At 46.3% G+C, this 20,381-nt stretch overlaps 1 protein-coding gene across 1 annotated transcript; it reads left to right on the plus strand.

The window, feature by feature from the left end:
* Positions 1-237: 237 nt before the first annotated feature.
* On the plus strand, positions 238-18,531 carry LOC129706209 (uncharacterized). The gene is made up of 10 exons (XM_055650276.1): positions 238-2,440; positions 9,186-9,931; positions 10,276-10,675; positions 11,901-11,904; positions 12,618-13,420; positions 13,566-13,612; positions 13,713-14,130; positions 14,559-14,597; positions 16,174-16,850; positions 17,159-18,531. The coding sequence occupies exons 1-10, from the start codon at positions 2,037-2,039 to the stop codon at positions 17,578-17,580; spliced, it is 3,960 nt and encodes a 1,319-aa protein (XP_055506251.1). The 5' UTR covers positions 238-2,036; the 3' UTR covers positions 17,581-18,531.
* The last annotated feature ends 1,850 nt before the right edge of the window (positions 18,532-20,381 follow it).

Consider the following 20,381-nt stretch of genomic DNA (forward strand, 5'->3'; position numbering starts at 1 on the left):
TACTGAAATCCTCTTGTTATGAAAGCCAACATTCCATTAGCGTTCTTCACTGCCTGCCGTACTTGCACGCCAACTTTCAGTGACCGGTGTACAAGGACGCCCAGGTCTTGCTGCACCTCCCCCTCAATGAAAGGAGATGCATTAATATATAATTTAAGTTAATTCAAGTTATGTAATGATGAACAATCTGATTGCGGTGGAAATAGTCAGGTAATCAATGCCCATGAGTAAGGATCATGCAACATCTAGCCAGTCAATGCGGCCAACGTGCAGGAATGAACTACAGGATCAGTTCATGTGGACTGGCGTGCAGCTAATGTAACCCTACTTTTTAAGAAAGGATGCTGAGAGAAAACTGGGAATTATAGTCCACTTGTCTTGACATCGGTAGCGGGGAACATGCTTGAGTGAATTATTAGAGATGTAATAGCAACGCATTCGGAAAGCAGTGACAGGATCGGTCAAAGTCAGCATGGATTTAAAAGGGGAAATCATGCTTGACTAATTTATTGAGGATATAACACGCAGAATGGATAAGGGAGAGATAGTGGATGTGGTATATCTGGATATTAAAAAAAAAAACGCCTTTGCAAAGTCCCACACACGAGATTAGCGTGCAAAATTTGAGCACATGGTATTGCGACTAAGGTATTGTTATGGCTAGAGAACAGGTTGGCACAGAACACGCAAAGAGTAGAGTTTAACGGGTCCTTTTCGGAATGGCAGGCAGTGGGGTAACGCAAGGTTCAGTGCTGAGACCCACTTTATTTACAATATATATTGACGACTTAGACGAAGGAATTAAATGTCACATCTCGAAGTATGCGGATGACAAAAAGCTGGGTGGCAGTTTGAGATACCAGGAAGATGCTATGGGGATGCACGGTGACTTGGATAGGTTCAGTTGGTGGGCAGATGCATGACAGATGATGATTAAAAAAATGCATTCTTTTGCGTAGTGATCGAGATAGAGGAGTCTCACTTTCAAACATCTCTTTCAGCTGTGGGACCGTTGTTTCCGTTGCTTTGACGACAATTATCTTCAATTGTGATGGATTCATCGGTCGATATGTGAACATTTTCTTGCCGGGACAGGATAAAATCTTGACCTTGTGCGAGGTTGAGGTCTTTACTTCAATACTTCCTACCATCGATACCTTGTTAAAACCGAAGACGTATCCCCCTTCCGCACACGAAAGGGAAAAGCTAACCACCACCAATACCCCATCACTAAAGGGAAAGAAACAGCCGCCTTCATTTGGAAAGGAAACGACGCCCCAGTCAACAAAGGGAACGAAAATACCGTCCATACCTGGAACGACTATCCAGCCAAGAACCGGAAAAAAAGGTACGTTGCTATTGGGAGCGAATCTACCATTGGGAACTGGAACAGGTAGACTCATCGCTTCGCCAAGACGTGGAGACATTCTCAGCCACAAAATATATCAGCCACTGATACAATTTCCGGACGGAGGGAATCATGTTAGACCGAGATTTAGTCCCTTCCGGCTAAAACACATCCCCCCTCGTCTCTTTCTCAATGGCATGACATCTTATTCTGAATCTGTGCCCTCTGGTCCTAGATTCCCCCACAACTGGGAACGTGCTCTCTACATTCACACTATCCAAGCTTTTCTATGTCCGATAAGATTCAATGAAATCCCCAATAATCCATTACTACTCCAGCGAATACAGGGCCCGGAACAGTCGGTGGATCTCCATATGTTACCGTAATCATCCCAGCGCTCACTCTCGTAATCCCCCACTGGACCCTCCACAATGCCAGCACATCTCAGATATGGGGCCGAAAACCGTTCACAATATTACAAATGCGCGCTGCCCAGTGCCTTTTACCCCCCTGCTTTAACATTCTAGCTCTCTGGATATAAATGCAAATAATGAATTTGCCTTTCTTAACACCGGTTCAACTTGCAAATAAACATATTGGGAATCCAGCACCAGCACTCCCAAGTCCATTTGCACACCCGATTTCTGAATCACAAATATGCCCTTCCTGAACAGAGCACTCGTCCTTGATGAGTACCCTGTTCCTGCTTTTCCCCCCAATATCCCTTGAATCCGTTATACCTGAGAGCTATAGCTTACATTCACTTAAATGCATCTTGCCTTTCGGCTCAGTGAGATGTTCCCTCTCCACAGAAAACGTGGCGTGGGGAGCAAGTCCGACCCAGTCCAGCACGGAAGAAGGGGCAGGCGCTGAAGGAGCCATTGACGGGAACAGCGACAGCGACTTCTGGAAAGGTTCATGCGCGCGCACCAGGAAATCCAAGGACCCTTGGTGGAGAGTCGATCTAAAAGAAAGCTATTACGTGACAGAAGTAAGAATCACCAACAGAGCAGACTGCTGCTCGGACCAGCTCCTAGGAGCAGAGCTCCGCATCGGGGACTCGCTGGAAAACGATGGCAATTCCAACAGACTGTAAGTGTTCTTAAGCAATCGCCGAGTCAAGTCACAAGCGTTGACTTAGAAACATAGAAACATAGAAATTAGGTGCAGGAGTAGGCCATTCGGCCCTTCGAACCTGCACCGCCATTTAATATGATCATGGCTGATCATCCAACTCAGTATCCCGTACCTGCCTTTTCTCCATACCCTCTGATCCCCTTGGCCACAAGGGCCACATCTAACTCCCTCTTAAATATAGCCAATGAACTGGCCTCAACTACCCTCTGTGGCAGAGAGTTCCAGAGATTCACCACTCTCTGTGTGAAAAAAGGTCTCCTCATCTCGGTTTTTTAAAGGATTTCCCCCTTATCCTTAAGCTGTGACCCCTTGTCCTGGACTTCCCCAACATCGGAAACAATCTTCCTGCATCTAGCCTGTCCAACCCCTTAAGAATTTTGTAAGTTTCTATAAGATCCCCTCTCAATCTCCTAAACTCTAGAGAGTATAAACCAAGTCTATCCAGTCTTTCTTCATAAGACAGTCCTGACATCCCAGGAATCAGTCTGGTGAACCTTCTCTGCACTCCCTCTATGGCAATAATGTCCTTCCTCAGATTTGGAGACCAAAACTGCACGCAATACTCCAGGTGTGGTCTCACCAAGACCCTATACAACTGCAGTAGAACCTCCCTGCTCCTATACTCAAATCCTCTTGCTATGAAGGCCAACATGCCATTCGCTTTCTTTACTGCCTGCTGCACCTGCATGCCTACCTTCAATGACTGGTGTACCATGACACCCAGGTCTCGCTGCATCTCCCCGTTTCCCAATCGGCCACCGTTTAGATAATAATCTGCTTTCCCGTTTTTTTGGCACCAAGATGGATAACCTCACATTTATCCACATTAAACTGCATCTGCCAAACATTTGCCCACTCACCCAGCCTATCCAAGTCACCTTGCAGTCTCCTAGCATCCTCCTCACACCTAACACTGCCCCCCAGCTTAGTGTCATCCGCAAACTTGGAGATATTGCCTTCAATTCCCTCATCCAGATCATTAATATATATTGTAAATAGCTGGGGTCCCAGTACTGAGCCTTGCGGTACCCCACTAGTCACTGCCTGCCATTGTGAAAAGGACCCGTTTACTCCTACTCTTTGCTTCCTGTTTGCCAGCCAGTTCTCTATCCACATCAATACTGAACCCCCAATGCCATGTGCTTTAAGTTTGTATACTAATCTCTTATGTGGGACCTTGTCGAAAGCCTTCTGGAAGTCCAGATACACCACATCCACTGGTTCTCCCCTATCCACGCTACTAGTTACATCCTCGAAAAATTCTATAAGATTCGTCAGACATGATTTACCTTTCGTAAATCCATGCTGACTTTGTCCAATGATTTCACCACTTTCTAAATGTGCTGCTATCCCATCTTTAATAACTGACTCTAGCAGTTTCCCCACTACCGATGTTAGGCTAACTGGTCTGTAATTCCCCGTTTTCTCTCTCCCTCCCTTCTTAAAAAGTGGGGTTACGTTTGCTACCCGCCAATCCTCTGGAACTACTCCAGAATCTAAGGAGTTTTGAAAGATTATTACTAATGCATCCACTATTTCTGGAGCTACTTCCTTAAGTACTCTAGGATGCAGCCTATCTGGCCCTGGGGATTTATCGGCCTTTAATCCATTCAATTTACCCAACACCACTTCCCGACTAACCTGGATTTCACTCAATTCCTCGCGGGCCCCTGCTATTTCCGGCAGATCATTTATGTCTTCCTTAGTGAAGACGGAACCAAAGTAGTTATTCAATTGGTCCGCCATATCCTGGTTCCCCATGATCAACTCACCTGTTTCTGACTGCAAGGGACCTACATTTGTTTTAACTAATCTCTTTCTTTTCACATATCTATAAAAACTTTTGTAGTCAGATTTTATGTTCACTGCCAGTTTTCTTTCATAATCCATTTTTCCTTTTCTAATTAAGCCCTTCGTCCTCCTCTGCTGGTCTCTGAATTTCTCCCAGTCCTCCGGTATGCTGCTTTTTCTGGCTAGTTTGTACGCATCATCCTTTGCTTTGATACTATCCCTGATTTCCCTTGTTATCCATGGATGCACTACCTTCCCTGATTTATTATTTTGCCAAACTGGGATGAACAATTTTTGTAGTTCATCCATGCAGTCTTTAAATGCCTTCCATTGCATATCCACCGTCAACCCTTTTAGAATTAATTGCCAGTCAATCTTGGCCAATTCACGTCTCATACCCTCAAAGTTACCTTTCTTTAAGTTCAAAACCATTGTTTCTGAATTAACAATGTCACTCTCCATCCTAATGAAGAACTCAACCATATTATGGTCACTCTTGCCCAAGGGGCCACGCACAACAAGACTACTAACTAACCCTTCCTCATTACTCAATACCCAGTCTAAAATAGCCAGCTCTCTCGTTGGTTCCTCTACATGTTGGTTTAGATAACTATCCCGTATACATTCCAAGAAATCCTCTTCCTCAGCACCCCTGCCAGTTTGATTCACCCAATCTATATGTAGATTGAAGTCACCCATTATAACTGCTTTGCCTTTGTCGCAAGCATTTCTAATTTCCTGTTTGATGCCATCCCCAACTTCACTACTACTGTTAGGTGGCCTGTACACAACACCCACCAGCGTTTTCTGCCCCTTATTGTTTCGCAGCTCTACCCATACCGATTCCACATCCTCCAAACTAATGTCCTTCCTTTCCATTGCGTTAATCTCCTCTCTAACCTGCAACACTACCCCACCTCCTTTTCCTTTCTCTCTATCCCTCCTGAATATTGAATATCCCGGGATGTTCAGCTCCCAGCCTTGGTCACCCTGGAGCCATGTCTCCGTGATCCCAACTATATCATAATCATTAATGGCTATCTGCACGTTCAACTCATCCACCTTATTACGAATACTCCTTGCATTGAGACACAAAGCCTTCAGGCTTGTTTTTACAACGCTCTTACCCCTTATACAATTATGTTGAAAAGTGGCCCTTTTTGATTTTTGCCCTGGTTTTGTCTGCCTGCCACTTTTACTTTTCACCTTGCTACCTATTGCTTCTACCTTCATTTTACACCCCCCTGCCCCTCTGCTCTTGTACCCATCCCCCTGCCACATTAGTTTAAATCCTCCCCGACAGCAGTAGCACACACCCCCCCAAGGACATTGGTTCCATTCCATTCCAGGTGCAGACCGTCCTGTTTGTACTGGTCCCACCTCCCCCAGAACTGGTTCCAATGCCCTAAAAATTTTAATCCCTCCCCCTTGCACCATTTTTCAAGCCACGTATTCATCTGCAATATCCTCCTATTTCTGCTCTGACTGGCCCGTGGTACTGGTAGTAATCCAGAGATTATTACCTTTGAGGTCCTACTTTTAAGCTTATCTCCTAGCTCCCTAAATTCATCCTTTAGGACCTCATCCCTTTTTTTACCTATATCGTTGGTGCCAATATGCACCACGACAACTGGCTGTTCACCCTCCCCCTCCAGAATGTTCTGCAGCCGTTCAGTGACATCCCTGACCCTTGCACCAGGGAGGCAACATACCATCCTGGAGTCTCTTTTGCGGCCGCAGAAACGCCTATCTATTCCCCTGACAATTGAATCCCCTATTACTATTGCCCTTCCACTCTTTCCCCCCCCCCCCCTCATGTGCCGCAGAGCCACCCATGGTGCCATGAACTTGGCTGCTGCTGCATTCCCCTGATGAGCAATCTCCCTCAACAGTTTCCAAAATGGTATACCTGTTTAGGAGGGAGATGACTGCAGGGGACTCCTGCACTACCTGCCTACTGCTTTGCTGACTATTGGCCACCCGTTCCCCTTCCGTCCTCTTACCTTTTACCTGCGGTGTGACCAACTCACTGTACGTGCTGTCCACGACTTTCTCAGTGTCGTGGATGCTCCAGTATGAATCCAACCGCAGCTCCAATCGTTCAATGCGGTCTGCCAGGAGCTGCAGCTGTACACACTTCCTGCAAACATAGTCACCAGGGACACCGACCATATCCCTGATCTCCCACATGTTGCAGGCTGAGCAAACCACGGGGCCAATCTCCACCGACATATCCTACTCCCAATTTAACTATATTAAATATTGAAAAACACAAAACTTTATCTGTTAAACTTTACTAATAAATACTGTACCCTTATCTCCCAGAATCCTTATCTCCCAGAATCCTTATCTCCCAGAATCCTTATCTCCCAGAATCCTTAGCCTAAAGGCAAAAATGTAAAAATGTAAACCAATCAGAGGCTTCCCCCAGACTCCTTCTCTGGAACGTTTGCGTTTTGGTCGCAGGTTACAGCGCAGGTACTCCTCCCCTCTCACCAACGGCTCCCTGGGCCTCTGTGGAAACAAGCCCCGCGGTGTATTTTATACTTACAGCGCAGGTACTCCTCCCCTCTCACCAACGGCTCCCTGGGCCTCTGTGGAAACAAGCCCCGCGGTGTATTTTATACTTACAGCGCAGGTACTCCTCCCCTCTCACCAACGGCTCCCTGGGCCTCTGTGGAAACAAGCCCCGCGGTGTATTTTATACTTACAGCGGTACTCCTCCCCTCTCTCGGCAACGGCTCCCTGGGCCTCTGTGGAAACAAGCCCCGCGGTGTATTTTATACTTACAGCGCAGGTACTCCTCCCCTCTCACCAACGGCTCCCTGGGCCTCTGTGGAAACAAGCCCCGCGGTGTATTTTATACTTACAGCGCAGGTACTCCTCCCCTCTCACCAACGGCTCCCTGGGCCTCTGTGGAAACAAGCCCCGCGGTGTATTTTGTACTTACAGCGCAGGTACTCCTCCCCTCTCTCGGCAACGGCTCCCTGGGACTTCTTCTGCAATTTTCGCTGTCACTGGAGCAATGGTAATATCAGTGGGAAAAAGATAGTTGCTGCAGGATAACAATGATGTCACTGCACATCAAATTAAAATTATTCTCCGCTGATCCATGGAAACATTGAAACCTAGAAAATAGGTGCAGGAGAAGACCAATCGCCCCTTGAGCTTGCACAGCCATTCGTTGTGATCATGACTGATCGTCCCCTATAAATAACTCGTGTCTACCTTCTCCCCCTAGATTCCACTGGCCCCTAGAGCTCTATCTAAGTCCAGATGCGAGAGAAAATGATTCAGAGCCGTAGTCCAGTTATCCAATGACACGAGCCTTTATCGCACCTCAATAGCAGTGGGGTCATAGAAACATAGAAACATAGGTGCATGAAGAGGCCATTCGGCCCTTCGAGCCAGCACCGCCATTCATTGTGATCATGGCTGATCGTCCGCTATCAATCACCCGTGCCTGCCTTCTCCACATATCCCTTGACTACACTAGCCCCGAGAGCTCCACCTAACGTTCTCTTAAATCCATCCAGTGATTTGGCCTCCACTGCGCTCTGTGGCAGGGAATTCCATCAATTCACAACTCTCTGGGTGAAAACGTGTTTTCTCACCTCAGTCTTGAATTACCTCCCCTTTATTCTAAGATTGTGGCCCCTGGTTCTAGACTCGCCCAACATTGGGAACAGTTTCCCTGCATCTAGATAGCCCAATCCTTTTAGAACTTTATATGTTTCTATATGATCCCCCTCCTCCTTCTAAATTCCACTGAATACAATCCTAATCATTTTAATCAATCCTCGCATGACAGTCCCGCCTTCCCAGGGATCAATTTCGTGAACCTATGCTGCACCGCCTGAATCACAAGGATGTCCTTCCTCAAATTAGGAGACCAAAACGGCACACAATACCCCAGATGTGGTCTCACCAGAGCCCTATTGAATTGCAGAAGAACCTCTTTTCGCCTATACTGAAATCCTCTTGTTATGAAAGCCAACATTCCATTAGCGTTCTTCACTGCCTGCCGTACTTGCACGCCAACTTTCAGTGACCGGTGTACAAGGACGCCCAGGTCTTGCTACACCCCCCCCCCCCTCAATGAAAGGAGATGCATTAATCTATAATTTAAGTTATGTAATGATGAACAATCGGATTGCGGTGGAAATAGTCAGGTAATCAATGCCCATGAGTAAGGATCATGCAACATCTAGCCAGTCAATGCGGCCAACGTGCAGGAATGAACTACAGGATCAGTTCATGTGGACTGGCGTGCAGCTAATGTAACCCTACTTTTTAACAAAGGATGCTGAGAGAAAACTGGGAATTATAGTCCACTTGTCTTGACATCGGTAGCGGGGAACATGCTTGAGTGAATTATGAAAGATGTAATAGCAACGCATTCGGAAAGCAGTGACAGGATCGGTCAAAGTCAGCATGGATTTAAAAGGGGAAATCATGCTTGACTAATTTATTGAGGATATAACACGCAGAATGGATAAGGGAGAGATAGTGGATGTGGTATATCTGGATATTAAAAAAAACGCCTTTGCAAAGTCCCACACACGAGATTAGCGTGCAAAATTTGAGCACATGGTATTGCGAGTAAGGTATTGTTATGGCTAGAGAACAGGTTGGCACAAAACACGCAAAGAGTAGAGTTTAACGGGTCCTTTTCGGAATGGCAGGCAGTGGGGTTACGCAAGGTTCAGTGCTGAGACCCACTTTATTTACAATATATATTGACGACTTAGACGAAGGAATTAAATGTCACATCTCGAAGTATGCGGATGACAAAACGCTGGGTGGCAGTTTGAGATACCAGGAAGATGCTATGGGGATGCACGGTGACTTGGATAGGTTCAGTTGGTGGGCAGATGCATGACAGATGATGATTAAAAAAATGCTTTCTTTTGCGTAGTGATCGAGATAGAGGAGTCTCACTTTCAAACATCTCTTTCAGCTGTGGGACCGTTGTTTCCGTTGCTTTGACGACAATTATCTTCAATTGTGATGGATTCATCGGTCGATATGTGAACATTTTCTTGCCGGGACAGGATAAAACCTTGACCTTGTGCGAGGTTGAGGTCTTTACTTCAATACTTCCTACCATCGATACCTTGTTAAAACCGAAGACGTATCCCCCTTCCGCACACGAAAGGGAAAAGCTAACCACCACCAATACCCCTTCACTAAAGGGAAAGAAACAGCCGCCTTCATTTGGAAAGGAAACGACGCCCCAGTCAACAAAGGGAACGAAAATACCGTCCATACCTGGAACGACTATCCAGCCAAGAACCGGAAAAAAAGGTACGTTGCTATTGGGAGCGAATCTACCATTGGGAACTAGAACAGGTAGACTCATCGCTTCGCCAAGACGTGGAGACATTCTCAGCCACAAAATATATCAGCCACTGATACAATTTCCGGACGGAGGGAATCATGTTAGACCGAGATTTAGTCCCTTCCGGCTAAAACACATCCCCCCTCGTCTCTTTCTCAATGGCATGACATCTTATTCTGAATCTGTGCCCTCTGGTCCTAGATTCCCCCACAACTGGGAACGTGCTCTCTACATTCACACTATCCAAGCCTTTCAATGTCCGATAAGATTCAATGAAATCCCCAATAATCCATTACTGCTCCAGCGAATACAGGGCCCGGAACAGTCAGTGGATCTCCATATGTTACCGTAATCATCCCAGCGATCACTCTCGTAATCCCCCATGGACCCTCCACAATGCCAGCACATCTCAGATATGGGGCCGAAAACCGTTCACAATATTACAAATGCGCGCTGCCCAGTGCCTTTTACCCCCCTGCTATAACATTCTAGCTCTCTGGATATAAATGCAAATAATGAATTTGCCTTTCTTAACACCGGTTCAACTTGCAAATAAACATATTGGGAATCCAGCACCAGCACTCCCAAGTCCATTTGCACACCCGATTTCTGAATCACAAATATGCCCTTTCTGAACAGAGCACTCGTCCTTGATGAGTACCCTGTTCCTGCTTTTTCCCCCCAATATCCCTTGAATCCGTTATACCTGAGAGCTATAGCTTACATTCACTTAAATGCATCTTGCCTTTCGGCTCAGTGAGATGTTCCCTCTCCACAGAAAACGTGGCGTGGGGAGCAAGTCCGACCCAGTCCAGCACGGAAGAAGGGGCAGGCGCTGAAGGAGCCATTGACGGGAACAGCGACAGCGACTTCTGGAAAGGTTCATGCGCGCGCACCAGGAAATCCAAGGACCCTTGGTGGAGAGTCGATCTAAAAGAAAGCTATTACGTGACAGATGTAAGAATCACCAACAGAGCAGACTGCTGCTCGGACCAGCTCCTAGGAGCAGAGCTCCGCATCGGGGACTCGCTGGAAAACGATGGCAATTCCAACAGACTGTAAGTGTTCTTAAGCAATCGCCGACTCAAGTCACAAGCGTTGACTTCTTCTGCAATTTTCGCTGTTACTGGAGCAATGGTAATATCAGTGGGAAAAAGATAGTTGCTGCAGGATAACAATGATGTCACTGCACATCAAATTAAAATTATTCTCCGCTGATCCATGGAAACATTGAAACCTAGAAAATAGGTGCAGGAGAAGACCATTCGCCCCTTGAGCTTGCACAGCCATTCGTTGTGATCATGACTGATCGTCCCCTATAAATAACTCGTGTCTACCTTCTCCCCCTAGATTCCACTGGCCCCTAGAGCTCTATCTAAGTCCAGATGCGAGAGAAAATGATTCAGAGCCGTAGTCCAGTTATCCAATGACACGAGCCTTTATCGCACCTCAATAGCGGTGGGGTCATAGAAACATAGAAACATAGGTGCAGGAAGAGGCCATTCGGCCCTTCGAGCCAGCACCGCCATTCATTGTGATCATGGCTGATCGTCCGCTATCAATCACCCGTGCCTGCCTTCTCCACATATCCCTTGACTACACTAGCCCCCAGAGCTCCACCTAACGTTCTCTTAAATCCATCCAGTGATTTGGCCTCCACTGCGCTCTGTGGCAGGGAATTCCATCAATTCACAACTCTCTGGGTGAAAACGTGTTTTCTCACCTCAGTCTTGAATTACCTCCCCTTTATTCTAAGATTGTGGCCCCTGGTTCTAGACTCGCCCAACATTGGGAACAGTTTCCCTGCATCTAGATAGCCCAATCCTTTTAGAACTTTATATGTTTCTATATGATCCCCCTCCTCCTTCTAAATTCCACTGAATACAATCCTAATCATTTTAATCAATCCTCGCATGACAGTCCCGCCTTCCCAGGGATCAATTTCGTGAACCTATGCTGCACCGCCTCAATCACAAGGATGTCCTTCCTCAAATTAGGAGACCAAAACGGCACACAATACCCCAGATGTGGTCTCACCAGAGCGCTATTGAATTGCAGAAGAACCTCTTTTCGCCTATACTGAAATCCTCTTGTTATGAAAGCCAACATTCCATTAGCGTTCTTCACTGCCTGCCGTACTTGCACGCCAACTTTCAGTGCCCGGTGTACAAGGACGCCCAGGTCTTGCTACACCTCCCCCTCAATGAAAGGAGATGCATTAATATATAATTTAAGTTAATTCAAGTTATGTAATGATGAACAATCGGATTGCGGTGGAAATAGTCAGGTAATCAATGCCCATGAGTAAGGATCATGCAACATCTAGCCAGTCAATGCGGCCAACGTGCAGGAATGAACTACAGGATCAGTTCATGTGGACTGGCGTGCAGCTAATGTAACCCTACTTTTTAAGAAAGGATGCTGAGAGAAAACTGGGAATTATAGTCCACTTGTCTTGACATCGGTAGCGGGGAACATGCTTGAGTGAATTATGAAAGATGTAATAGCAACGCATTCGGAAAGCAGTGACGGGATCGGTCAAAGTCAGCATGGTTTTAAAAGGGGAAATCATGCTTGACTAATTTATTGAGGATATAACACGCAGAATGGATAAGGGAGAGATAGTGGATGTGGTATATCTGGATTTAAAAAAAAACGCCTTTGTAAAGACCCACACACGAGATTAGCGTGCAAAATTTGAGCACATGGTATTGCGAGTAAGGTATTGTTATGGCTAGAGAACAGGTTGGCACAAAACACGCAAAGAGTAGAGTTTAACGGGTCCTTTTCGGAATGGCAGGCAGTGGGGTTACGCAAGGTTCAGTGCTGAGACCCACTTTATTTACAATATATATTGACGACTTAGACGAAGGAATTAAATGTCACATCTCGAAGTATGCGGATGACAAAACGCTGGGTGGCAGTTTGAGATACCAGGAAGATGCTATGGGGATGCACGGTGACTTGGATAGGTTCAGTTGGTGGGCAGATGCATGACAGATGATGATTAAAAAATGCTTTCTTTTGCGTAGTGATCGAGATAGAGGAGTCTCACTTTCAAACATCTCTTTCAGCTGTGGGACCGTTGTTTCCGTTGCTTTGACGACAATTATCTTCAATTGTGATGGATTCATCGGTCGATATGTGAACATTTTCTTGCCGGGACAGGATAAAATCTTGACCTTGTGCGAGGTTGAGGTCTTTACTTCAATACTTCCTACCATCGATACCTTGTTAAAACCGAAGACGTATCCCCCTTCCGCACACGAAAGGGAAAAGCTAACCACCACCAATACCCCTTCACTAAAGGGAAAGAAACAGCCGCCTTCATTTGGAAAGGAAACGACGCCCCAGTCAACAAAGGGAACGAAAATACCGTCCATACCTGGAACGACTATCCAGCCAAGAACCGGAAAAAAAGGTACGTTGCTATTGGGAGCGAATCTACCATTGGGAACTGGAACAGGTAGACTCATCGCTTCGCCAAGACGTGGAGACATTCTCAGCCACAAAATATATCAGCCACTGATACAATTTCCGGACGGAGGGAATCATGTTAGACCGAGATTTAGTCCCTACCGGCTAAAACACATCCCCCCTCGTCTCTTTCTCAATGGCATGACATCTTATTCTGAATCTGTGCCCTCTGGTCCTAGATTCCCCCACAACTGGGAACGTGCTCTCTACATTCACACTATCCAAGCCTTTCAATGTCCGATAAGATTCAATGAAATCCCCAATAATCCATTACTGCTCCAGCGAATACAGGGCACGGAACAGTCAGTGGATCTCCATATGTTACCGTAATCATCCCAGCGATCACTCTCGTAATCCCCCACTGGACCCTCCACAGTGCCAGCACATCTCAGATATGGGGCCGAAAACTGTTCACAATATTACAAATGCGCGCTGCCCAGTGCCTTTTACCCCCCTGCTTTAACATTCTAGCTCTCTGGATATAAATGCAAATAATGAATTTGCCTTTCTTAACACCGGTTCAACTTGCAAATAAACATATTGGGAATCCAGCACCAGCACTCCCAAGTCCATTTGCACACCCGATTTCTGAATCACAAATATGCCCTTTCTGAACAGAGCACTCGTCCTTGATGAGTACCCTGTTCCTGCTTTTTCCCCCAATATCCCTTGAATCCGTTATACCCGAGAGCTATAGCTTACTTTCACTTAAATGCATCTTGCCTTTCGGCTCAGTGAGATGTTCCCTCTCCACAGAAAACGTGGCGGGGGGAGCAAGTCCGACCCAGTCCAGCACGGAAGAAGGGGCAGGCGCTGAAGGAGCCATTGACGGGAACAGCGACAGCGACTTCTGGAAAGGTTCATGCGCGCGCACCAGGAAATCCAAGGACCCTTGGTGGAGAGTCGATCTAAAAGAAAGCTATTACGTGACAGATGTAAGAATCACCAACAGAGCAGACTGCTGCTCGGACCAGCTCCTAGGAGCAGAGCTCCGCATCGGGGACTCGCTGGAAAACGATGGCAATTCCAACAGACTGTAAGTGTTCTTAAGCAATCGCCGACTCAAGTCACAAGCGTTGACTTCTTCTGCAATTTTCGCTGTTACTGGAGCAATGGTAATATCAGTGGGAAAAAGATAGTTGCTGCAGGATAACAATGATCTCACTGCACATCAAATTAAAATTATTCTCCGCTGATCCATGGAAACATTGAAACCTAGAAAATAGGTGCAGGAGAAGACCATTCGCCCCTTGAGCTTGCACAGCCATTCGTTGTGATCATGACTGATCGTCCCCTATAAATAACTCGTGTCTACCTTCTCCCCCTAGATTCCACTGGCCCCTAGAGCTCTATCTAAGTCCAGATGCGAGAGAAAATGATTCAGAGCCGTAGTCCAGTTATCCAATGACACGAGCCTTTATCGCACCTCAATAGCGGTGGGGTCATAGAAACATAGAAACATAGGTGCAGGAAGAGGCCATTCGGCCCTTCGAGCCAGCACCGCCATTCATTGTGATCATGGCTGATCGTCCGCTATCAATCACCCGTGCCTGCCTTCTCCACATATCCCTTGACTACACTAGCCCCCAGAGCTCCACCTAACGTTCTCTTAAATCCATCCAGTGATTTGGCCTCCACTGCGCTCTGTGGCAGGGAATTCCATCAATTCACAACTCTCTGGGTGAAAACGTGTTTTCTCACCTCAGTCTTGAATTACCTCCCCTTTATTCTAAGATTGTGGCCCCTGGTTCTAGACTCGCCCAACATTGGGAACAGTTTCCCTGCATCTAGCTAGCCCAATCCTTTTAGAACTTTATATGTTTCTATATGATCCCCCTCCTCCTTCTAAATTCCACTGAATACAATCCTAATCATTTTAATCAATCCTCGCATGACAGTCCCGCCTTCCCAGGGATCAATTTCGTGAACCTATGCTGCACCGCCTCAATCACAAGGATGTCCTTCCTCAAATTAGGAGACCAAAACGGCACACAATACCCCAGATGTGGTCTCACCAGAGCCCTATTGAATTGCAGAAGAACCTCTTTTCGCCTATACTGAAATCCTCTTGTTATGAAAGCCAACATTCCATTAGCGTTCTTCACTGCCTGCCGTACTTGCACGCCAACTTTCAGTGACCGGTGTACAAGGACGCCCAGGTCTTGCTGCACCTCCCCCTCAATGAAAGGAGATGCATTAATCTATAATTTAAGTTATGTAATGATGAACAATCGGATTGCGGTGGAAATAGTCAGGTAATCAATGCCCATGAGTAAGGATCATGCAACATCTAGCCAGTCAATGCGGCCAACGTGCAGGAATGAACTACAGGATCAGTTCATGTGGACTGGCGTGCAGCTAATGTAACCCTACTTTTTAAGAAAGGATGCTGAGAGAAAACTGGGAATTATAGTCCACTTGTCTTGACATCGGTAGCGGGGAACATGCTTGAGTGAATTATGAAAGATGTAATAGCAACGCATTCGGAAAGCAGTGACGGGATCGGTCAAAGTCAGCATGGTTTTAAAAGGGGAAATCATGCTTGACTAATTTATTGAGGATATAACACGCAGAATGGATAAGGGAGAGATAGTGGATGTGGTATATCTGGATTTAAAAAAAAAACGCCTTTGTAAAGACCCACACACGAGATTAGCGTGCAAAATTTGAGCACATGGTATTGCGAGTAAGGTATTGTTATGGCTAGAGAACAGGTTGGCACAAAACACGGAAAGAGTAGAGTTTAACGGGTCCTTTTCGGAATGGCAGGCAGTGGGGTTACGCAAGGTTCAGTGCTGAGACCCACTTTATTAACAATATATATTGACGACTTAGACGAAGGAATTAAATGTCACATCTCGAAGTATGCGGATGACAATAAGCTGGGTGGCAGTTTGAGATACCAGGAAGATGCTATGGGGATGCACGGTGACTTGGATAGGTTCAGTTGGTGGGTAGATGCATGACAGATGATGATTAAAAAATGCTTTCTTTTGCGTAGTGATCGAGATAGAGGAGTCTCACTTTCAAACATCTCTTTCAGCTGTGGGACCGTTGTTTCCGTTGCTTTGACGACAATTATCTTCAATTGTGATGGATTCATCGGTCGATATGTGAACATTTTCTTGCCGGGACAGGATAAAATCTTGACCTTGTGCGAGGTTGAGGTCTTTACTTCAATACTTCCTACCATCGATACCTTGTTAAAACCGAAGACGTATCCCCCTTCCGCACACGAAAGGGAAAAGCTAACCACCACCAATACCCCTTCACTAAAGGGAAAGAAACAGCCGCCTTCATTTGGAAAGGAAACGACGCCCCAGTCAACAAAGGGAACGAAAATACCGTCCATACCTGGAACGACTATCCAGCCAAGAACCGGAAAAAAAGGTACGTTGCTATTGGGAGCGAATCTACCATTGGGAACTGGAACAGGTAGACTCATCGCTTCGCCAAGACGTGGAGACATTCTCAGCCACAAAATATATCAGCCACTGATACAATTTCCGGACGGAGGGAATCATGTTAGACCGAGATTTAGTCCCTTCCGGCTAAAACACATCCCCCCTCGTCTCTTTCTCAATGGCATGACATCTTATTCTGAATCTGTGCCCTCTGGTCCTAGATTCCCCCACAACTGGGAACGTGCTCTCTACATTCACACTATCCAAGCCTTTCAATGTCCGATGAGATTCAATGAAATCCCCAATAATCCATTACTGCTCCAGCGAATACAGGGCCCGGAACAGTCAGTGGGTCTCCATATGTTACCGTAATCATCCCAGCGATCACTCTCGTAATCCCCCACTGGACCCTCCACAATGCCAGCACATCTCAGATATGGGGCCGAAAACTGTTCACAATATTACAAATGCGCGCTGCCCAGTGCCTTTTACCCCCCTGCTTTAACATTCTAGCTCTCTGGAAATAAATGCAAAGAATGAATTTGCCTTTCTTAACACCGGTTCAACTTGCAAATAAACATATTAGGAATCCAGCACCAGCACTCCCAAGTCCATTTGCACACCCGATTTCTGAATCACAAATATGCCCTTTCTGAACAGAGCACTCGTCCTTGATGAGTACCCTGTTCCTGCTTTTCCCCCCAATATCCCTTGAATCCGTTATACCTGAGAGCTATAGCTTACTTTCACTTAAATGCATCTTGCCTTTCGGCTCAGTGAGATGTTCCCTCTCCACAGAAAACGTGGCGTGGGGAGCAAGTCCGACCCAGTCCAGCACGGAAGAAGGGGCAGGCGCTGAAGGAGCCATTGACGGGAACAGCGACAGCGACTTCTGGAAAGGTTCATGCGCGCGCACCAGGAAATCCAAGGACCCTTGGTGGAGAGTCGATCTAAAAGAAAGCTATTACGTGACAGATGTAAGAATCACCAACAGAGCAGACTGCTGCTCGGACCAGCTCCTAGGAGCAGAGCTCCGCATCGGGGACTCGCTGGAAAACGATGGCAATTCCAACAGACTGTAAGTGTTCTTAAGCAATCGCCGACTCAAGTCACAAGCGTTGACTTCTTCTGAAATTTTCGCTGTTACTGGAGCAATGGTAATATCAGTGGGAAAAAGATAGTTGCTGCAGGATAACAATGATCTCACTGCACTTCAAATTAAAATTATTCTCCGCTGATCCATGGAAACATTGAAACCTAGAAAATAGGTGCAGGAGAAGACCATTCGCCCCTTCGAGCTTGCACAGCCATTCGTTGTGATCATGGCTGATCGTCCCCTATAAATAACTCGTGTCTACCTTCTCCCCCTAGATTCCACTGGCCCCTAGAGCTCTATCTAAGTCCAGATGCGAGAGAAAATGATTCAGAGCCGTAGTCCAGTTATCCAATGACACGAGCCTTTATCGCACCTCAATAGCAGTGGGGTCATAGAAACATAGAAACATAGGTGCAGGAAGAGGCCATTGGGCCCTTCGAGCCAGCACCGCCATTCGTTGTGATCATGGCTGATCGTCCGCTATCAATCACCCGTGCCTGCCTTCTCCACATATCCCTTGACTACACTAGCCCCCAGAGCTCCACCTAACGTTCTCTTAAATCCATCCAGTGATTTGGCCTCCACTGCGCTCTGTGGCAGGGAATTCCATCAATTCACAACTCTCTGGGTGAAAACGTGTTTTCTCACCTCAGTCTTGAATTACCTCCCCTTTATTCTAAGATTGTGGCCCCTGGTTCTAGACTCGCCCAACATTGGGAACAGTTTCCCTGCATCTAGCTAGCCCAATCCTTTTAGAACTTTATATGTTTCTATATGATCCCCCTCCTCCTTCTAAATTCCACTGAATACAATCCTAATCATTTTAATCAATCCTCGCATGACAGTCCCGCCTTCCCAGGGATCAATTTCGTGAACCTATGCTGCACCGCCTCAATCACAAGGATGTCCTTCCTCAAATTAGGAGACCAAAACGGCACACAATACCCCAGATCTGGTCTCACCAGAACCCTATTGAATTGCAGAAGAACCTCTTTTCGCCTATACTGAAATCCTCTTGTTATGAAAGCCAACATTCCATTAGCGTTCTTCACTGCCTGCCGTACTTGCACGCCAACTTTCAGTGACCGGTGTACAAGGACGCCCAGGTCTTGCTACACCTCCCCCTCAATGAAAGGAGATGCATTAATCTATAATTTAAGTTAATTCAAGTTATGTAATGATGAACAATCGGATTGCGGTGGAAATAGTCAGGTAATCAATGCCCATGAGTAAGGATCATGCAACATCTAGCCAGTCAATGCGGCCAACGTGCAGGAATGAACTACAGGATCAGTTCATGTGGACTGGCGTGCAGCTAATGTAACCCTACTTTTTAAGAAAGGATGCTGAGAGAAAACTGGGAATTATAGTCCACTTGTCTTGACATCGGTAGCGGGGAACATGCTTGAGTGAATTATGAAAGATGTAATAGCAACGCATTCGGAAAGCAGTGACGGGATCGGTCAAAGTCAGCATGGTTTTAAAAGGGGAAATCATGCTTGACTAATTTATTGAGGATATAACACGCAGAATGGATAAGGGAGAGATAGTGGATGTGGTATATCTGGATTAAAAAAAACGCCTTTGCAAAGTCCCACACACGAGATTAGCGTGCAAAATTTGAGCACATGGTATTGCGAGTAAGGTATTGTTATGGCTAGAGAACAGGTTGGCACAAAACACGCAAAGAGTAGAGTTTAACGGGTCCTTTTCGGAATGGCAGGCAGTGGGGTTACGCAAGGTTCAGTGCTGAGACCCACTTTATTTACAATATATATTGACGACTTAGACGAAGGAATTAAATGTCACATCTCGAAGTATGCGGATGACAAAACGCTGGGTGGCAGTTTGAGATACCAGGAAGATGCTATGGGGATGCACGGTGACTTGGATAGGTTCAGTTGGTGGGCAGATGCATGACAGATGATGATTAAAAAAAAGCTTTCTTTTGCGTAGTGATCGAGATAGAGGAGTCTCACTTTCAAACATCTCTTTCAGCTGTGGGACCGTTGTTTCCGTTGCTTTGACGACAATTATCTTCAATTGTGATGGATTCATCGGTCGATATGTGAACATTTTCTTGCCGGGACAGGATAAAATCTTGACCTTGTGCGAGGTTGAGGTCTTTACTTCAATACTTCCTACCATCGATACCTTGTTAAAACCGAAGCCGTATCCCCCTTCCGCACACGAAAGGGAAAAGCTAACCACCACCAATACCCCTTCACTAAAGGGAAAGAAACAGCCGCCTTCATTTGGAAAGGAAACGACGCCCCAGTCAACAAAGGGAACGAAAATACCGTCCATACCTGGAACGACTATCCAGCCAAGAACCGGAAAAAAAGGTACGTTGCTATTGGGAGCGAATCTACCATTGGGAACTGGAACAGGTAGACTCATCGCTTCGCCAAGACGTGGAGACATTCTCAGCCACAAAATATATCAGCCACTGATATAATTTCCGGACGGAGGGAATCATGTTAGACCGAGATTTAGTCCCTTCCGGCTAAAACACATCCCCCCTCGTCTCTTTCTCAATGGCATGACATCTTATTCTGAATCTGTGCCCTCTGGTCCTAGATTCCCCCACAACTGGGAACGTGCTCTCTACATTCACACTATCCAAGCCTTTCAATGTCCGATAAGATTCAATGAGATCCCCAATAATCCATTACTACTCCAGCGAATACAGGGCCCGGAACAGTCAGTGGGTCTCCATATGTTACCGTAATCATCCCAGCGATCACTCTCGTAATCCCCCACTGGACCCTCCACAATGCCAGCACA

The sequence above is a fragment of the Leucoraja erinacea genome, chromosome 2 (assembly GCF_028641065.1).
Source record: "Leucoraja erinacea ecotype New England chromosome 2, Leri_hhj_1, whole genome shotgun sequence".
NCBI classification, from domain to species: domain Eukaryota; kingdom Metazoa; phylum Chordata; class Chondrichthyes; order Rajiformes; family Rajidae; genus Leucoraja; species Leucoraja erinaceus.

What these genes read in the sequence shown, in the direction of transcription:
- LOC129706209 (XM_055650276.1), top strand. Translation starts at nt 2,037, where the DNA reads ATGAGTACCCTGTTCCTGCTTTTCCCCCCAATATCCCTTGAATCCGTT. An exon ending in GATGGCAATTCCAACAGACT is followed by an intron (nt 2,441 to 9,185) that starts GTAAGTGTTCTT and finishes AAAATGCTTTCT; the next exon opens with TTTGCGTAGTGATCGAGATA. An exon ending in ATTTGCCTTTCTTAACACCG is followed by an intron (nt 13,613 to 13,712) that starts GTTCAACTTGCA and finishes CTTTCTGAACAG; the next exon opens with AGCACTCGTCCTTGATGAGT.